This window comes from Cricetulus griseus, chromosome 5 (assembly GCF_003668045.3).
Source record: "Cricetulus griseus strain 17A/GY chromosome 5, alternate assembly CriGri-PICRH-1.0, whole genome shotgun sequence".
NCBI lineage: Eukaryota > Metazoa > Chordata > Mammalia > Rodentia > Cricetidae > Cricetulus > Cricetulus griseus.
Genome location: NC_048598.1, coordinates 15,256,392 through 15,277,934, shown reverse-complemented (window position 1 = coordinate 15,277,934; position 21,543 = coordinate 15,256,392). Strand labels below are relative to the sequence as shown.

General features: G+C 45.0%; 1 protein-coding gene across 1 annotated transcript in view; it reads left to right on the top strand.

Moving 5' to 3' along the window:
* Kif26b (kinesin family member 26B) overlaps positions 1-21,543 on the top strand; it is a 399,825-nt gene that overhangs the window by 349,382 nt on the left and 28,900 nt on the right. Inside the window, exon 10 of the mRNA XM_035445669.1 lies at positions 5,765-5,924. Coding sequence (XP_035301560.1) covers positions 5,765-5,924 — 160 coding nt within the window. The remainder of the gene's footprint in view (positions 1-5,764; positions 5,925-21,543) is intronic.

The following is a 21,543-nucleotide window of genomic DNA, read 5'->3' as shown; positions in this document are numbered from 1 at the left end:
CCATTTTTTATTTAAATTCTAAACAATATTATTTTACATGACAATCCTAGTTCCCTCTCCCTCCCCTCCTCCTCTGCCCCCCCCAACTAACACCCTACCTATCCCATACCCTTTCTGCTCCCCAGGGAGGGTGAGGCCTTCCATGAGGGGGGGGTCTTCAGAGTCTATCGTATCCTTTGGGACAGGGCCTAGGCCAACCCCCTTATGTCTAGGCTCAGGGAGTATCCCTCTATGTGAAATGGGCTCCCAAAGTCTATTCCTACGCTAGGGATAAGTACTGATCTACTACAAAAGGCCCCATAGATTTCCTAGGTCTAAGGAAAACATTAATTAAGGTGGCTCATTTACAGTTTCAGAGGTTTAATCCATTATCATCACGGCAGGGAGCATGGGGGGCATTTTCTTTCAAACCATCATAGCCCCCACTACTGTCCCCAGCAGCAAAGCCCTGAACAGGAAGATGGCTGCATACTACAGGACTCCCAGCTCCCTAACCAGAGTGGATTATGAAGTGACAGTACTATCTTTCATCTCTCCCACCATCAATGTCAGAGCTACCTCACTTCAGGATGGAGGGAAGGGACAGAAACAGTAACAGCAGAGTTCTCAAGCCTCCTTCCTCCATAAGAGCCTCCTCCTCACGGCTCTCCAGACACAATGCTTTTCCCCTTAGAGCCCCAGAGCAGCTTTTGTCCCATCCTGCCTTATGTTTTTATCACTCATGCTCGTTGGGCTCCACCAGGCTATGTACTTGCTGAGAACAGAAGACTCTGATAGTCATCTTGGGTCTCCATGGTGCTGGTCCTGTGCCTGCTTGTCAGTGCTCAGTACCTGTATATTATATGCAATGGAATGTGTGCCATATTAACCCTGACTTCCTCTACCATCTAGTACAGCTGGCTTCAGAGAGCAAGAGCAACTTGTTTGGGTTTTGAATTATTGGGGGATAAAGCATACCTCTGAGTGTGCATGTAAGGGCTACTCCGGAGACAGGTCCTGAGGGCTCTGGCCTAATGAATGGTTTAATGACTTGATTGATTCAGAATCCGAATAGCCAATTAAGAGATGTTAGAAATCAAAGTGGGGCCTCACTAGAAGAAGCAGGTCACTAGTTTGCAAGGCTAGATCTATCTTTCTGTTTGCTTATGCTTCCTGGCTGCAATGAGACGAGCAGTCCCCTCCCCCACACATCTTCACCACCATGATGTTCATTCTTGCTTCACGTTGAGGCCATGTGACCATGGACTGACACGTATGAAACTGAGCCCAAATGCATTTGTCTACCTTTTGATCACTTGTTTTAAATATCTAGAACAGCTTGCAAAACACCCTCAAGCCAGGTGATGTTATGAGCTACACTACCAGAAGTTGGTCGGTTCACAGAGAAAGTCTGATAAAAAGGGGAATCATTATGAAAGACACATTCACATAACATGTGTACTTGTTCATGGACCTTAGGGGCATGCAGTGTGGACTTCCCTTAGAGATGAGTTTTTAACTTAAAGTTCTAACTTTCATGAACCATACTAATTTTAATCATTTTTTTAATTTTAATTTCTTCAAAGAGATTCAAAAACTTGAAAGGACCCATTTGCTGCCAACTGAATCCAACCTTTCTCTGGCTTCTTTTCTATAATTTCTCATGTACAGCTAATTTAACTTGAATCTCGTCTTTAAAATACCTTCCCCAAACATTACATTTAATTTACATATAAATGTTCAAACACCTTACAAAATACTATATTAATGGTTTCTGTGTTATTTATATTTTAGTTATAATAAACACAAGTGTCATAAGTATTCAATCTTCTGGCAGATATGGAACAAAAGTGCTAAAATAAAGCATCCACAGGCATTTGGCGTGCCGTGGTTGTCATTCAGTGTTTTACTGGGCGATGGGGAGTGTGACTAACAACCCAGCCATGTGGGGAGACAGTGGTCCCTAGACATTGCAGCACATGGCAGTTGTCTGGAGAACTTTTAAGTGAATCCCAGGGTCCATGCTGCACTCCAGTCTAGGAGCAGGCAGCAGTGGTAGCTTTTGGCCGGTCCCAGGTGATTCCAGAGTGTTGCCAAATTGGAAGCCACGTTGATCCAAGATGAGTAAAAGGTCTTGCATGTTCTAGAGTTCACTGTGGGTTTCTGTCTAACTCAGCATTAATTTTCAATGAAATCATGGGATGATTTTTTTTATCAGCATATGTGGATCTCATCTATAATTTCAGTCCAATTTATGCACAATGTAGGCATTAAGTGATATTAGGAGAATTACTCCCTGTGGGGAAAATAAGGCATGTGTGTAACTTGGTTTGGTCCAACTGTAGATTTAAAACATAAAGAATTTGGAGCTGAGCATAGAGCGGAGTTGGAGGCGTGCTTGCCTCATGCACCAAGTTTGACCCCAGCAGCAGGTAAACTGGGTGTGGTGACATATGCCTGTTGTCCCAGCACGCAGGAGGCAAAGACAGAGGCATCTAAAGTTCAGTATTATTCTCAGAAAAATAACAAGCCAGCCTGGGATATGGGATATTCGAAGACACTCTCTCAAAAAAAAAAAAAAAAAATGTAGTGGCTCAAGACAGATTCAAGTGTATTCCTTTAACTATTTTGTCCTTGATCTCAGAAATCTGAGAAGATGATAAGAAGCCTGAGTCTTACCTGGATGGATTAACCATCACAGTTTTTTTTTTTTTTTTTTTGCTCAGTCCTTGCCGAAGCACTTTCTCCCTAGCCACTTGCAGGGATGTTGACTCTTAACGCTATCGAGCAGCCCGTGCCCACTGACTTCTCCCCAGTCTTGATTAAGCTCCATTTGTGAAAGTCAGATTCTCTGACCACCCGAATGCCAGTGGGTACAGGGCAGAGAACAGCTTTTTCCATTGTATGAGACTACCTCTCACTCTGAGTCATGACGGTAATTACAGGTATTTTAGGAAGACGCTCTCCAGCACAGAGCAAGCCACCTTTTGTTCTCTGTGTTCTGTTTTACTGTGTGTACATTATACATTTTGTTCCATTACATCAAATGGACTATTAAGTCTGAAAGTCCAAATTGGTCTCTGTCTTTGCCCTTTCATCAGAGATGCGTGAGGAATACCTAAACCTCTCCTGTCTATATAATTGGGCTGCAAAACAGATGGTATTTTGTTTAAAAATAACGGTTTCCCTAGCACATCGTTGGCATGAGCTAATCTTGCACGATCTGAAATAGGATAGAGGAGAAGTAATATGGCCACCCTTTAAGGGATTGCCCCAGGGACAGTTGGAAATAAACAAAATGAACTTCATTCTTGTCTAAAATGTGGGACCCGAGCTGGGGAAACTGAAGGGTTGGGAGGCAATGCTGCCCTTCCTGGAATATTCACCAGCAGCAGCGGGCATGGGAATTGAAAGCGCCAAGATGATTCCCTCAAGTTCTTACCCAACAACAAACCCGTACCTTGCCCTCATGAGTGGTGGCTGAGTTCTTCCTACAGGTGTTGAGGTACCCAGATGTGTATACCCAGGTACCACCTGAACATCCCTTACATGAAGCCAACATGTTGGGGTGGGTGTGGAGAGTGTATGTATATGTATATGTGTATATGATATGCATATGTATATGATATGTATATGTATATGATATGTATATGTTTAAGTATGTATGTCTCGTCCTCCTCTGTTGCTCTCTGCCTTGCTCCCTTGAGACAGGGTTTCTCTCAGTGAAGCTGATGCTCACTGTTTCGGTTTGCCGGATGATCAGAGGGTTTTTGGGTTTTACCTGTCTCTGCCTCCATCCCCCGCTTGTAGTGCTGGGTTTCCAGGGTTTTGTAGCGGTGCCTGGTTCCTTATGTGACTGCCGACTACTCAAGTTCAGGTCCTCGTGTTTCATGCCAAGTGTTCATACCCAATGGGCCACCTTCCCAGCTCCACATTAAGAAAAAAAATGTATTTCTTTCCCCTTTGTTTTGGAATGATACTTATTCCAGATGTTGACTGCCCATTTGGCAATTTTTAGGCTTTCAAAAATGTCACTGTGCTATCTTACTTATCTCCAAAGAGAAATTGGCCATCGTGCTTACCTTTGTTCCATGTATGGAATATACTTTTGCTCCCTGGGCTGTTTTTCTCTCCTCCTTCTGTTCTGAGTGGTGTGATTATCATTGGCTTCATTGGGTTTGTTCATTTTTCTTGTTCCCAGGGCTGACTGAGCTTTGTGGATTTGTGAGTTAGTCATTTTCATCATTTGGGGAAAGTTTGGACCATTATTTTTTCAAACGTTGCATCTGTGCTACACTCTGAAATTCCAACCATGTGTGTTTTAGACATCTGAGGTTGTTCTGTAGCCCTTTTAATTTCCTACCCATTGGTCTCTCTCTCTTTCTCTGTACTTATTTTTAATTTTATTGTATGCTTTTATATTTTTTTCTCTATTTCATTTTGAAGATTTTTATTGATATATTATAAATATATTAATCTTTCCTTTTGTTGACCTGGAACCTGCCATAAACTGTCAGACACAATCCCATCTCTGTTTTAATAATCTCTTAGAGGTTATTATCTACACTTTTATTTTAATTGAGATAGACCTTGTTATACAGCCCAGGGTGGCCATGTCTGTATTTAAGCATTGAACATTGACACCGAATGGCATTAACTGGTTTTCATGGCCTTCTCTGTGGAATCTAATAGCTATGCGTTTGTGGGTTTATCTCAAATACTTCCTCCTATGGGGATGATGGTCTACTGCTTTTGTCATGCCTATTTGTCTTTTCACACGAACTTTTGGGTTTTCTAGTCTGACTATCGGGAACAGGCGCCTCTGCCCTTTCAGCAGCAGTTTCTCTCACTTGCATCTGCTGATGGCCATTCAATTGGGTCTTCCAGAGACTGTCTGGTGCCTTGGTTTCCCTAGACGCTGGCTTTTATCTCTCTTGAGCTCAATGGGTTCACCAGGTTCTTCTACCTGGGCTCTTTGTTCCTGAGCCTGGAAACTCTCTTAGCAGAGTTAGCTGAGACCAGGAGTGTTTGCCTTGTTTGTTTCATGTGTCTCAAGAGTCGCTCTTCCCCAACTAATGTCTAGTGTCTTAAAAACAGCTATTTTATACATTCTGTTTATTTTTGGTTGTTTTGGATACAAGACTTATCCTGGTCCCTGTTATTTCATTGCAGCCAGAATTCATGGGTGAAATTCTTAACTTTTCTGGGCTTTCATTTTCTCATCTGTAAGAAGAGCTTGATAGTGTGTGGATGCTTTTGTGTGGGAATTGAATGAGATGGATGTCTGTGCACCTGGCAATTGGCAGGCACTCAGCAAATAGTTGGGTCTTTCCTGCCTTTGCACCTGGAGCTTACATCTTCCAAATTTCTCCTGGGGTTACCAACCTGACTCCTGGCTGAGCTTTAGGTTGGCTGCCTGACAATGACAAACTGGAGTAGATAATCACTCCTGAGCTGCTCAGGTTTTAACCTGGTAAGTTTCAGAACTCCATCATCCAGAACACAGTCGTTAAGCCCTTACCCTCCTTCAACCAACCATCTGATCTACAGGAGTTGTTCCTCTATTTGCAAAATGAGTGGCAGTAAGTTTAAGGGGCAAGGAATGTGGAGGAAGGAATTTAAGAACACCGATCCTATTTGAAACCCCAACTTGAATTGTTTGTGTCACCAAATGTTAATCTTTTGCTTTCCCCAAGATTCCCAAAGAGCTACATGAAGAAGAGACAATGTGCTGGCCAGAACTTACCCACTCTCTTTTTCCCTCTTGCCTTCTCCCCTGTGCCAGTGTCTGGAGGTCGCAGTCGTCTACATCTCATTGATCTGGGCAGCTGTGTGAAAGCACTCAGCAAAAATCGAGAAGGAGGCTCGGGGCTGTGCCTCTCGCTGTCTGCTCTGGGCAACGTCATCCTGGCTCTTGTCAATGGCAGCAAACACATCCCATACAAGTAAGTGGCTCTCCTACTGAACAGCAAGATAGTGTGAGCAGAGTGGCTCTCTGTCCAGGAGGGCTGCCCTGGGAGAGGGGCAGCTAAAGGTCAGTCTGGACAGGCTTATGAGTTTAGTATGATGCAACATCCTTTAAATTGGGAAGTGTTGCAGATGCTTAACTTCAGCACAGTCATATAAAGCCACGTCTATGGAGGCTTCCAGTCATAGTTACCCTTGCTGGATTTCTGGCAGCTTTACATCAGTGTGTCTGTTCCATGGTATTGCAAGCAGCAACCAAAGAGGAATGGGGCAGCCGGGTTAAAGCCACACACAAGAGACAGCTTACTCGTTAGATATGAATTTCAGGTAAACAGCAATTTTTAGTTCAAGTATGACCCCATTTATTATTGCATGGATACCACGAGCATCCTGTATGTCACTTGACATCCCTACGTAAGAAAGCTTTAAAATACTGGGGGGTGTTACCATGTTCCATCCTGTGTCATGTTTACTCCATATACTCAATCCTTTCCTTTTCACCATTACTGCTCTGGGAAGATAAAGTCAGAGCTTCTCCCATTTTTGGCGAAACCCTAAGCGTGCCAGGTCACCAGTGCTCATGAGTGACCCAGCCTAACTTACCCCCCGCCACCACTGCCCAGCTCAGCTGTGTGTTACTGACTATATGAACTTGCACTCATCTTAAAATGGAGGTTCTGTCTCTGTTTTATATGCTTCACAAGGAAATAAGGTGAAGAACAGATTGCAAAATCTTTTTGTGGAATCAAGAAGGCTGTCACTGATGACCAATGGCGATCAGCCAATGATCTGGTTCAACTCCATTTTATCAGATTTAAGTGGAGACAGCATTTGTCTCATATTGCCGTGAGTGAATATGTAGAGGATATTTTACTTTAACCCATAAAAATTCTTTAAATGAAAATTACTGCTGTGTGTGTGGGGGGGGAACAGGAGAGGCTTTCCCCTCTCCTCTGGTCTGATACCATTCCCCACCAGGAGGAACATTCTGGCTTACCTGGTAGTTATAATCCTGGTTGTGCCCTTCCTTGAGATTTGATATCCCAGACAGATAAGCCCCAACGTGGCTGTCCTCACCCTTGTGAGGACCATTTCCTGTGAGAGAACAAATGTCAAGGTGACAGTTTATCAAATTTCATTTTCTGTGATTTCTGCTGTGAAGTAGCCCAGAAGACTGGGGGCTTGGCAAAGAAAGAGGTCATTGTGGGGTAAAACTGTTGAGGCTGAAGGTCATCCAAGGTCAAAAAGAGCTACGAGACCTGGTTGGCTTCCGCTGAATGAGAATCATGTCTTTGAATCTGATAATTTCCTGGGTCATCATCACAGATACAATTCAAAACGCCACCTTGTTTGTAAGGTCACTGGCTGGGTAGTAGATCACTCTGTTTTAGTCCTACAGAATGGAACACCTTTATGATTTTAATAAATATTTGTTCGTTCAAATTGTTGAGTTGATAGTGGGAGGGCTGGTTAAATGTAAGCATATGAAATTTTTTGATTAGGTAAAGTAGCTTCTTTCTGGCTTCAGTTTGGTTCCACTGTAAACAACTAGGGAACCACTATGAGTTGTTTTTATTACTAGCTCAAGGTCTCTTGTTAGATTAAACATATCTTTAACATCAGTTGGTCCTAATGGCCAACCACCTGCCCTCTTGGAAGACTGACAGACTGTAATAGAATGTGACCAACCCCTCCAGACAGCTTTCTGATTGATTCCAGGAGTCCCTTCCTCACATTTTGGCCACACAGGTGATGAGCAAAAATGTTTTTATATTGTATGTAAACAGACTTAACATAAATGTTGTGTCTGCATAATACCATGTCATGGAGTTGTTCCCTGGCCCTAATAGCCATTAGATGTAGACACAAGCTACCCTGATCCTGCCTAACAAATCACCAAGAGCTTGCTGGACAGCCCAGTGCTCAGTGTCAGGAAGCATGGTGGCCTGGCAAGACATCCAATGACCAGGCCATTTGTCCTGTCATCCTTTGGTCCATAATGACTGTCACTGTGAATAAGCTTTGCAAGACTTTTGCTCTGACATTTTCTGGGATTCTTAGCCACAGCCTAGGTTTAGTATTTGGTGTCTGTGAATCTCATTTGCAAACTGATCGATTAATCAACTAGAAACTATTCTGTTTCAGAACAGAGGAAGGTAAGACGAAGATTTACTCAAATCTGTCAGGCAATTGGTGACAAGATCAAATCGAATGACTTTTCCTAGTTTGGGAGACCTTGGCAGTTGAGGCTACATGGCTGGCCAATGCCTATTCTCAGCAAGCTCCCCCTGCTATTGTTAGACCCCCGAAAACTCAAGTATCCGGGGTCCCAGGCCACGTTCTCGGTCACCCCAATCACCAGGCGGATTCGAGAGCTTGCTGCAAACTGCACGAGGCTTTATTGTAATTTAACATGTTAGCTCGGGTCTTTCACCCACCCGCCATGGTGGATGGCTAGAAAAGACAGTTTGAAGCTGCTGCGCACAGATCTTTATAGGGCAGCGTAAGGGGAGTGTCTCGGGGTACACACAGGCTCACGATTGGTGTGCTTCCAGGCTTGGAGGGCTTGCCCTGTGTTGATTGGTCAACTGGTTGTTATGGCCCATAGGCCCTCCCAGGGTGGTTGCTATGCTCAACATCATTGCTGTGCACTTGTCCATAAAGCACACCCAGGGTCGTAAAGCATAGCGCCACCAGCTAACTTCTGATTGGTTTCTTGTCACAAGGCAGGCATCTGACTTTCTCTAGTGACTAGGTCAAGGCCATAGAAGCACGTGTTCGGCCGTTATGGCTGCCAAAAGGGAAGCTGGTCCCTTCACTATCTATAGGCTGCCTCTGCACAGCGGGCTGTTCGGCCCAGCAGGATGGTCCACATTCCCTCCATCAGACCATAGCCCTCCAAAGTCATGCTTTGCCTCATTATGTTAGAGACTAACCCTTCTGGGCATCAAGCCTTATCTTTGCGTTAGCTTCCCAGGCAAAGGGATCTTTCTTGGTTGCATGGTTTCCTAGTGTTCTGTTTACTTTCAGGGGGAAAAGAAATCCCAGAAAAATCAAACCATATTTTTTGCCCTCCCCCATCTCTCCAAAACACAAAACCCCACTGCTCTTCATCTGTCACCCTAGACAAGTCTCCTCAGAAGTAGCTTTACTTGTGCTTGCTTCTGGGAAGTGAACTGCAATGTGCACAGAGGGTTATAGCCTGTCTCCATTTCTCTTCATCATTGTACTGGACTATTTGTCATGCGAGCAAGCTGGAAAGCGAGCTGGGATTCATTACCAATCCTGGGTGCTCCCACAGGTACCCTAGATGTGTCCTGAATGGTTCTGTTTCTGCAGATGATATTACCTCTGCAGATGACAGGTACAGACACTGAGTGAGTGCTGCCCCACCTCAGCCGTTCAGGCTGCCTGGCCAATCCCAGTGCCATTCATTTATCAATCCTAAATGGTGACACCATTCAGGAAAGTATGTGGGGGAGGCAAGGAGAACAGCGAGGGCCCCAGCCCACTAGTCAGGAAGCACAAATTGCCCTCCTCTAACTTCAGGGAGTCTCACACCCAGGGAAATCTGTCCTTGTCCTGAGGTTTCTGACAGCACATTTGCAAATCTCCTTTCAGGGGCATTTGCTACAGTCACTTGCTATTCCTCACCACTTCCTGCTCAGTGGGGTGCTAGGAATCCCCACAACTGATGGAGGGAGGCAGGGTGAGCAGAGGTATTGGCATGAACTCTCATGCAGTAAACCAGTGTTCTTTGTGTCCACCTTGAGAGTCCGTCCCTGAGGGGTCACTGCAAGGATCTGTCAGGGTGAAGTTGGCTTCAGCTATAGTGCTCTGAGGTCCCAGCTTTTCTGAAGATCACAAAGTTTCTAGGGTTTCAGAATTTCTAACCACAAGCCAGTTCCCTACAAGAGAGCTTGGTCCCTTTTAGGTGCTGTCTTGGGATGGGTACAAGCCCCAAGGAAGCACATCCTTCCTACAGTGGTCCCCCACACTCTGAAGCCTGTGGACTCCGTTTATAGCTGGCACTGCCTTTAGAGAAACCATCACTTTAATAAGCCACACAAACTGATATGACCAAGGGCTTGTTACAGACTCCACAGAAGCCAAACCAGCACACTTGGGCCTTTGCAAAATGATGAAGCTTTTTTCATTAAGAAATGACCATTAAAGAGACAAGGGATTTTTTTGGGGGGGGGGGAGATAGGGTTTCTCTGTGTAGCTTTGTAAACCAGGCTGGTCTCGAACTGCCTCTGCCTCCCCAGTGCTGGGATTAAAGGTGTGTGCTGCCACTGCCCTGCTGGAATTTGTGTTTAAGCACAATTCCTTCATGGGTTGGGAATGTTTGTGAAGTGAAAGAGGACAGGATATCCAGTCAACAGTGCTTGTTGGCTGGATGATGAGAAGGGGGTGGAGAGTTGGCGAGAGCTCCTGTGTGTGCCCAGAGCAGTGGTTCTCAACACTCCCGATGCTGTAACCCTTTCATACAGTTCCTCATGTTGTGGTGACCCCCAACTATAAAATTATTTTGTTGCTATTTCATAACTAATTTTGCTACTATTAGGAATCGTAAGGAAGTTATCTATGTTGTCTGATGGTCTTGGGTGACTCTGTAAAAGGGTCATTCAACCCTAAAGGGGTCACAACCCACAGATTGAGAACCACTTGCCTAGCGGGTCATTGTGGCCCTTCACTGGTCTTCTCTGTTCTGGGAGAGTTACCGTCCTTGTGCGGGATTTGGGGGCTTGTGACACAGTAGGGCCATTGGCTGCTTTTGCACAGGTCAGTTCTTGAAAAGCTGCTTCCAAACTGTCCTGGAGTGAGTTCTGGAGGCTTTTCATGAAAGCCCTCTTAATCCCTTTGGCATTTAAGGAATTTAGGCATAAAACCTCACATCTATATGCCCATTTGCCAGCAGTGTGTTTGTACCTGGTCTCTAAGCCATGGGTGTTTATTTGCTAATGTCTGGACTCCTGTTTAATAAGGTCATGGGCAATCATGCTGTGACACTCTCAGGCTGTGTTTATTTCTGCTTCTCTTCTCCGGCAACTTGGAGAATGGTGCCACACGGCCACCTGTGATATAAGCCCTGCTTAAGCTGCTGTGGGCCCGAGATCTCCATTTATTCAGGATAGTCACAGTAAGCTCTGGGCACAGACAGCTATGCTCACTCCTCTTCCTTCTTTATGATTGAATGGCTCCACCAAGCTTGAAATGCATTGCGAACAGTCTCTTTAGTCAAACCTCCAAGCATAAGCAAGCACCCTCAGGAAGCATCTACTTGTGGAAGCCTCTGTCTCACGGATGTGCCAGAACCCCCTTGCATGCCCTGTAGTGGGAACACTTGGCTTGCCTCCTCAGGCTCCAGCGGCGGAGTAAGGAACCAACATTTTTCTAAGGACAACAGCGCACCTGAGCACAGCTATGCACTCATCCCAGCAGGCAGCACTAGAAACAAATTCAAGTCAGTGACTCGGAGGGGTGGGGGAGAAGGCTTCTCCTAAAATGTTAATACCTCTCCTCATTTGAAAGGCGGTGGGGTGCAGACGCCTGCCGACAACAGGTGCAGCAGCGGGTCTGCGTTTGGGCCATACGGGCCGCAACTGCTGTGCACAGGCATTCTCCCACCTGGCCTGAAAAATCTCATCGCTCCTCCTCTTAGTGTCTGGGTAGCTTTGGGGTTTCTCTGCTTTCTCAGAACTGGAAACTTACTCTGAGAGGCTTGGGAAATTGGAAGAGGTGTGGGAGACTGGAGGAAGTGGCCTACCCGGTGTCACGCAGTCCTGTTCCTATGGATTTGAATGTAGATTACTTACAGGTACCATAAAATTAAGGAGATATTTGCCAGGGAAAAAAATGCGAAAGAATATCAGCTGGAAGATTGACTCAAGGTAGCATGAAATTGGGGAGAAGCTCCGTGCAAGGGTCTTTGTGTATGAGAGAAGCACACACGTACATATTTAACCTCCTCTAAATGCACATTAATGCTGGATTATCTTCTCCTGATTTACGGGGAGAACATCAATTTAGAACTATTTGCACAAACTCCGGATACCAGTTTATAGCATTCCCTGTTTAGAAATAAAATAACCAAAGTCTCAGGTTGCCAGGCAACTGCAGCAGTGATAATTCTTGGTATTGCTGCTTTAAAAACATTCATTTTTATACATTTTAATGACTGTTAGGAAGCAAGGAGAGTGAGCTCAGAGCATCTCTGGGACACAGAAAGAAGTTTTTTGGTTTTTTTTTTATGAGATTCTTCAGCATGCCACTCTCTTTTATTCCTCCCTCCTTGCCTCCTCCCCGGACGGTGGTGTTTTCCTAGTTCATTACAGAATTTACAGAGACTGTTATTATTTTCTTAACAGTCCAGGCAGCAATTGTCTGTTGATTAACACCCCCACTTGAAATGTGCAAGTCATTAGGGGAGAAATGATGCGGTGTGTGCCTATCAGGCTGCAGCCTGGGCTCTGTCAGCAGTTGCTATGTCCCAAGTTTGGTCCATCCTTTCTGTTCTGAAAACCTACTCTCTTGAACTAGCAGCAGAGTGTTGGACGCCCCCCCCCCCATGTGGCCAGGACCTCTGGGCAGCAACGCCATCGTGGGTGAGCTTTTTCTCTGCCCACTGCCACTAGCTGCTCCTAGATAATGAAGCATAATGGCCTGAGGCCTGGGTGAGAGCCAGGAGACTTCTTCATTTCCTCTTGGGCTCCAACTTTATCTTCTCTTAGCTTAACTTCTGGAGTTACCAGTGGAAAGTCTCTTCCTTCTAGATTCTGAGTCAGCTGGCAATAGATTCAAGAGTGGACTAGGAACTGAAACCCCATATCCTGTCAATCCCAGCAGAGCAGAGGGGCTCTCCCTGCTCCTCCCACAGAGGCCCCAGCACTCAAACTCAGGTCAGCATCACTGGTCCCTTCCCCAGACAACCATGGTACTCCAGGAAGGAAGGCAGGGTGGAGTCTAGGGAAGAGGTCGGAGCTAAACAGCTCATTTCCTGAGTTCACATTTACCATCCCAGTAGTCAGGCTCTCTCACTCCCATGAACAAAGAGGCAGAAACAAGAGTAGGATTTCCCCCCTCAACCTTTCAAAGGCAATAGAAGCTAATTTATGAACTGCCGGATCAGAGGAAGAAGGAGAAAATTGTTTCCAACACTTATTTTCTGGCTTTTCAGCTACATGGCAGGCAGTTAGCACGGCGTATAAATTGCTCCCCATGTTTCTAAATGAGAACACAGTGATAATACCTCTTACTATGCCACTGAGGCTATTGTAAATGCCTTATGGGTGTCTGATTATGACTGTGACTCAACCACCAATCTTACAGCCAAAACTGGGAAACTGAGGCACAAAGAGGTTGAGTTCCTAGTTCGGGTTCACACAGCTGTTAGGTAATACAGCTATATCACTGCCTCCCTGTATGTCACTGCTGCCTAATATGGTGGCTGGAAGGATGCTGATGTCTGGTGAGCCTTTGTCAACAGATGTGAAATGTCCATGGATCCCATGTTATCCACACAGCCAGAGTTTAGAGGCTTGTAAGTGAAATATAGACTGGGGAGGGGTGGGAGAGTTCAGTGTGGCTTCCTTGACCTCACTTGTTTCTCTATGGCCACGACTGTGGCTAGGAGCCTGTGGTGAGGTGGACATGAAATCAGGAAGAAAAAGGGAAAGTACCTCATTCCACACCCAAGCCAAGGATCCATCAAATGTCATATGGCAATGTTAAGAGCTGAGCCTAGTAATGCAGGCCTGTAATCCCAGCTTTTCTAGAGGTAGAGGCAGGGGGATTGCAAGTTCAAGGCCAGCCTGGGCAGCTTAGTATGAGATGTTGTCTCAAAATAAAAAGCAAAAAACAGTGGTGGTGGTAGTGGTGGTAGTAATATTGAGTAATATTGTTTAGTGGCTCAGTGGTAGAGTATTTGATTAGCATGAGCAGGCCAAATTCAGCCCCTCCTGAAGATGACAACACACACACACACCACACACACACACACACACACACACACACACACACACACACACACACTCACAACATGTTCAGTAAGATGCCCTTGACCTAGAGCTTGTGTGCAGGGCAACATGTCTCTGAAAGCCTGCAGTGGAGCCCAGTGGACTGAGTGCCCCACTTAGCATTAGCCATGGAAGACTTAGCCAGTCTAAGCCATGCCACACCCCCATCAGTAATAAAGCTGAATGGTACCCCCACCCACACAGCCCTCCTACTTTGCCTGGGGGCTTCAGCAAGAAAAGTGGGTTGGTTTCCCAAACTGGAGAGCTGGGTGCTGCCCACAGTTGATAGATGGGACCATGATTGTGGGTTTCCTTCCCTGGGATGGCAGTGTCTGAGGGACTCCTGAGAGAACAGGTTCCTAGGCCCCTGTCACGGGGGGAGGTTCTCATCCTCTGGGACCTGAAGTTTGGCTGCATACCAGCTAGGTAATAAAGGGAGAAGCAGGAGGTGCGAGCAATGCCAGGGTTCACAGTGCCTGGGTAATGAGCTTCCTCTAGCATCTGCCTGAGAGTAGAAGAAGCATTGGGAACTTCCCCGGGTGCCAGATCAGACAATTACTCTCACAACTGGAATTTGTCAACTTTCTTCATCTAAGCTCCCAGAGAAATGTGGTGGAGAGGGACAGCTGTGGTTTCCCAAAGAGATAATGCCACCTGGGCTGGCAGAGCCACACTCAGGTGAGGCCAGGGAACACAGATGCCAGCACCCTGCTGGCACTTAGGAACCGTTTCAGTCCTCATTTTCCACCTTGAAATTGGGATTTCATTCTTGTCCTCTGCTTCCAGAACACAATGTCTAGGAGACCCTCTGAGAACATACATTTCAAAGGTGAAACGCCACTGTGTGAGCATATTTTAAAAGTTTTGTAATCTGGGCTCTACTGGTACCATCATAGCAATTTATCCACTCTAGCATGTAAAGCAGGCATTTCTTTTAGCCAATAGATTATAAGTTCTTTTCATTACATTGGAGCCCTCAGCCCACCAGCCTGGCACACGGAACACCTGGCTGACACAGATCTAAGAGAGCTTAATCCTAAACTCTGTACAAGAATGAAATGAGACTAAGGTAGCGTGGGACTCACTGAGGTTGAGGGGACACTTAGGAGTAGCTGCTGCAGAACCCCCAGTTAATCCTATCAACCAGGGCATTCATTTTATACAGACATATCCTTCGCAGAATACCAATGACGTCAGCCACACTAGGAAAGGCTCCGAGGCAGAGCCGGTGTGTAACACGTTACAGAGGTTGAGGAAAACCGTCTGTGTGGACTTAGAGAGGGGCTTTCTTCTGAAGAGCTTTACATGGCCACACTTGATAGAAATTTCATGTCGAATTTTAGACCCTGCCTGGTTCATAGTATATAACTTCTCTTTGCGGAAGTCAGGGCTATTCTAACCAGCACAAGGATTCTGGCCTAAAGAAACCAGAGTTCTAGGGACTGGTTCCTGGGGATTTGAGGAAGGCTACCAAACACATACAAGAAATAGCTGGAGAAATGTGGAGCCTAAGCACAAATTTTATTTTAACCCACTTATTCATTTCGATCACTTCTCCATTCAAAAGGACCCACTAGGTCTTAGTAACAGGCGGGGCCCTGGGAACAATACAGCAGGTGATAGTTCAGGAGTGAGGGGTGGGGAGGGCAGACGTGAAACACCCAAGCTTTCCCAAAGGGAAGAAGGGGTGGAGGAGGGAGAAAGGAGCCATGACAACCTGCTACCTCCGTTGATGTGGCTCCGTCTCCGTCTCTCTCCTCATCTGCCCACTGCTACTACTGATGCTTAGCCACGCTTTCCTGTCTCCCCACCATCCATCCTGCAGAGCCCGAACCCTCCACAGCTGCTCTGCCATGTGCTGTACTGGTGTAGAGCTTGGCTGATAGCCATCGTGGTAACTACTGAGCTAAACGAGACTCCAGACCCACAGCCTATTGTTATCCTTAATGGCAACTAATAATCATATCACAAGTCCTGTTCATTACAAAAAGCAAACAGCTGAAGGAGGAAGGCTTGGGGTTAGTCTGGGCCAGTGCACAGAGGAGCCCAAAATGCCCTTAGGTACCCAGAGGGCTCTGTGGTTACTCAAGGATAGCCTGATTTAGGCACAATTAGGCATTGAAAGGGATGGAGCATACAAATGAATCAGGGCTTAATTCATTAAAAAACTGTCTTGAACATTAATTGAGCTTCAATCAGAGTATCCAACCATAAATTCTCACCTGTTTCACAACTGGTTCAGGCTCAATTGAGCATTAATAGATTTTTTGGGGTCCATGCAAATGAGGTGATAATTCATTCTGTTGTGTAATTGAATAATTTTCAAATAGATTTATTCATGGGAACAGTTAAGTTGTACCAAGTTGTCTAATGTAGCTCATGGTGCTTTAACCAAAGCGAAGCCGAGTTTCATTCTGTCACAATAGAGACCTCACGGGACAGAGATGGGCCCAATGGATTCATCACAGCTTTGAGGAGCAGTAGACCTTAAGACACCTGATGATGTTCACTAGACCTTTTAGAGCCATGACCGTGGTTGTTATTTGCTTTTGTTTCTCCTTTCTTTCTTACTGCTACATACAAGTAGGGTGAATAAAAACTTGCAGGAGGTGATTTCTCACTTCTAAGCATCCATCCTCCCATTTTGTGCCCTGACATGCCAGCCTTTCTGAGAGCTCGATATGTCAGCCTACTTGGTGAGTTTCAGGCTGGTGAGAAACTCACTCTCTCTCTCTCTGTCTGTCTGTCTGTCTGTCTGTCTGTCTGTCTCTCTCTCTCTCTCTCTGTGTCTCTGTCTCTGTCTCTCTCTCTCTCTCTCTCTCTCACAAACACACACACACACACACACACACACACACACACACACACACACACACACACCGCTGACAGCTCCTGAGGAATGACAGTGGAGGTTGTCTTCCGTCTCCACACGCATGCACTTGCATGATTTTTTTTTTTCGAGGCAGGGTTTCTCTGTGTAGCTTTGGAGCCTATCCTGGCACTCGATCTGGAGACCAGGCTGGCCTCAAACTCACAGAGATCCGCCTGCCTCTGCCTCCCGAGTGCAGGGATTAAAGGCGTGCGCCAACGCCCGGCTTGCATGATTTTTTTTAATGTGTGTTCCTTCATGTTTCCGGTGGCCTACCTAGAAAACCATCTTCTGTACGAAGCCTTCTCAGAGACTGTCCCATAACAGGTTGCTCCATAGCAGTTCTGTCTACCTTGTCACAGCCATCTCTTCTCAGAAGGCACCTCACAGGCACTCATGCTGCATTTTACTTGTTTAACGTTACTCAGTCCCCTAGCCTATGAACTCATCATGATAAGGACAGCCTCTCCCTCAGATTCCCTATTGGTTTATATTCGTTTGGACAGACCCAACTTTATTGTAAACTCTGTGTCTTTAGTAACAAGTGAGAATCAACCAGACAAAATTGCCTCTGTGATCTAAGCACTCCTGTCAAGCTCTGTCTGTTTGATGCCTGTGGATCAGCAGGTCTTCCCACTCAGTTTGCTGAAGCATGTGTATCAGTACCCTGTTGGCCCCTAGGAATGCCTGACTGTATTTCTTTCTGAGGCCTGGATGGCTTTTTCTTGCGTGTGAAGATCAGGGCTCAACCAAACAGCTCCATAGAGGATAGTGGACAGTGGATAGTGCCATGCCGTGCAACAAGCACACTCTCAGAAGCATAGACATGCTTGTGTCTTTCCACGTGGTTAGAACCTAGTGGGTGACAGTAAATTCTCACACTGACCTTTTGTTTGTTTGTTTGTTTGTTTTTATTTACTTAAACTACTGGTCTACTTGATTGATCTAGTCATAGGTTTTTCTTAAGCTAGTACATTTCAAATTTTTAATCTGTTAGCCACCGGATATTAGGTACAGCACAGAAGTGGCTAAGGGATGGCTCTTTAGGGGACTAGAGATATCCCTAGAGAAATTATAATGAGGCTCCAGACCTGCAATATTCCAACCTCTTAACAGTCCCTGAAGATCTAATCCATTAGTGAGCTCTATAGGAGGATCCTATAGGAAGGAGCAGCTTTTCTGAGAACTTTCATTCACACAGATGATCCAGGTGATAGAGTTGCACCCATCCCTTGTTCTGGTGTGTTCTGTAAGTTCACAGGCCAGGTTTTGCTTCCAGGCTTTGATAGACTCCTTTGTCCACATGTTTCCTGATTTAATTTGATAAGCCTTAGAGGTGGTAGCATGTCACTTGCCTGATTTGCAGAACTGGTTTTTGGTCTGTACAGGACAGAGGGTGATGCTGTTCCTGCCCAAATAAGATGCAGAGTCACTCTACCTCAGCAGTAGCTCCCTCTCAAAGTGGGGGCAAAGCGCTGTTTTGTAAATGGAGTCACTCAAGGCCTAAAAGCCACTGCCCGATGTAGTGTGAAATATTTTGAGCAGCTATGGCTCTCCACTATTTTCCAAAAGTTTTAATTGTCCTGGACCCCCACATTCTGACCTCTGTCCCTCATTTCTCTGTGTGGACTCTCGGTCTCTGATACCTTTCTCAAAGGCTGGTTTCCTTTGTGCCTCCATCACCTGTTACTCAATCCCCAGACCACCCGCCCCCCTTTTTTTGTTATATTTTGTCTGGCTGTCTAGTAATTTAAAGTTGAAGGCTAAACCCAGTTCTGCTTTTTAAACACAGTCCAAAGCAGAAATTGGTCATTCCTGGTCATTTTGTTGTTGTTTATTTCTTTGAGCATCTTAATTTCCTTAAAGATGTTAATCAATTTCTTGTTGTTTACTTGAAATCCAAGTGTGCATCTCAGCTGTCATCTGTGTTTCCTGACGGTTCTGTTCCGTGGTGCCTCCAGTTGGTGTGTGTTTATTTTTGTCTGCGGACTGTTCCTTTGCATGGGCATTTTATTCGTGAGACCTGGATAAGGAGGGTTTACTTTACAGTGTTTGTATCTACTTCTACGAGGTGCCAGTTAAGGATAGTGTAAATTGTATTCTCAGCTTGGAATATTTTGGACCACCCAGATCCTGAGACTCCAGATGATCGGCCGGCGTATGATTCAGACTGGGGTTCCAAATTCTTAGGGCAATTCTTTCTACTGTTTAGTGCTGGGTCTTTTGTTTTTTGGTTGGTTTTTGTTTCAAGAAAATCATGACCTCAATATGTGAGAGGGACATTTGTTGAAGAAGGAGAATTTCCTAATAAAATGTCCATATCAGAGGGTCTGGGGCTCTGTCTTCTGCTTCACATGCCAATTCACCCCCACACCAGGCCACATAAAAACCAAAACCTATGAGAGCAAGCAGCTTCCTGGTGAAAGCCAGTGTTGCTACTCTACTTCTCCCAAGTCTTGATACCACGATTGCACCTTTGACTGAGGTTGCCTTGCTCTTTTGCAGTGATTTTGACAGCTATCCACATTGTGTGATTGTGCCTGGAAAGCTCTCTCTAGGTACCCAACCAGCATATTGTTCTTTTTCTTTGTGCCTTACGCATTCTCTCTATTCTGAGTCTGGGAAAACAGGTGAGCCATTGAAACAGTCCACCCTCTCAGAACTTACTCTCATCGCTTCTCAGCCTGTTGGCCCAGATCAAGTGCAAAATTTACTCTCAAATATTCTTAAAAAAAAAACAACAAATCTCTCTGCACATCAAAGATAAACAGCTCAAACTTCTCGATTGCTTCTCTGAATGTTAAAGAAAACACGGAGAACATTCCAGCTATAGCTTTATGTACTTTGACCTGCCTTGCAGTGCTTTGGATCGATCATGTCCCCGAAAGATCCATGTGTGGAAGGCTTGGTCCCAGGCCACAGTGCAAATGGTAGTGGGACCTTTCCCAGGTTGGTTCTTATGGGAAGAAGTTAGGTCATTGGGGAAATGCCCATGAAGAGGGTTTTGGGACTCTGTCTCCTGTCACTATCTCTTGCTTCCTGGTACCCAAGAGGTGACCAGCCTTGCTCATCCACACACTGCTTCCACAATATTTGATCTTAGCACACAGAGGCCAAAGTGAATGGACTGTGGGCTGAAACCTCTGAAACTGTGAGGCAAATGAACCTTTCTACTGTTTCAGAGGATTACAGTACTTTTGTTAAAGTCACTGAAAGGTAACTAATACAAATCCTGTGGCAGTGGCATTTTCCTAACACTGAATTTTTTCAACTGTTGTCTTAAAACCACAATATAGATATTTTATGTGATAACATATAAAATTATCTGTGTACTTTGATAACTGCGGCTTCCCTTTGTCTTGGCAGACTATCACAATTTAGCTAAAAGCAATCAGGTATTTATGTGTCCCACAATCTTTAATATGTTTCAATAGGATGTGTTTTCATGTAAGAAAAAAATTATGCATCAATTTCCAGAAAATAAAAAATAACTACAGATTTTCTCATTTTTAATCATATTTTATGTAGCTTGAACACTTGTCCTCCATATCCCAGGATCCTCTGTTTACAGGTTTTGTTTTTAATAATTGCAATTCACAACCAGCCTCAAAGCCCAGGGTTTTCCTCTTTCAATTACTGGATGCTTGATTGCAGATTACAATTAAGTCTGGACAAAATTCAATTCTAATTTAGATGACTTGTTTCCAAAACTTTAACACTCAGATTGAGCCATGAAGACTGCTTTGTTTTGTTGACATTAAAGCTAACAGCATTTTTATGTTATTCCATTTTATTCTTTAAAATCTCAAATATTTTTCAAATCCAACCAATGACAAGAAACAAAGAAAGAACTGTGTGCTCCCTTGATGAAATGGGGACATTAAGATCCAACCAGGCTTCCTCATAGACATTTTGCCATTCGGTTGCATTCTGATGGAATTGAATGGACTTTCACAACTAAAACTCATATTTCCCTGTTAGACCTAAGGCTCAGCACAGTTATGAATTGTGTGAGTGTATGGGTTAGAAAGACATTCTTCAGAAGACATCTCTTAGTTTAACAGGACTAATACTGTAAAGTGTGACTTGTATACCTCATACCTCTCACTTGTGTCTGCCAAGCCAAGGACAGAGGGCCAGAAGGTCCACCGACATCACAGGCTGGTATTTATTTTATTTTTAAGTGATAAATCTAGGATCCCATGAACAGATGATATACAGGATAATCAGCAAAAAACCAACACATCTGGCAGATCAGGGCACACAGGCTGCCTACTGGAGTCCTATCCATCTCAAATGGGTTTGTATTTCCAGGGCAGATAGAGAGCCTACAGTATCTCCGGTTATCAATGCATGTTTGCTGAACAAAAGACTCCAAAATTACCTATGTGTCTAAACACGCCATTGCGTATGCCAATGGAAGGGACTAAGAATGGGGTCCCTTTGGAGCTCTGTAGCAAGGTCTTCCAAAATCCCACCAAGAGCTGGAGAGATAGCTCAGCAGTTATAACAATGCCTGCTTGCTGCTCTTCCAAAGGACCAGAGTTCAGTTTCCACTATCCATATCAGGTGGCTTACAACCTCCTGTCAGTCCAGCTCCAGGTATCCAGTGCCCTCATTTGACCTATGTGGACACTGCACACACATGGCATATACTCACACAGCCACATGAATTAAAAAAAGTTTTAAATCCCAACACACAGGTGGCTG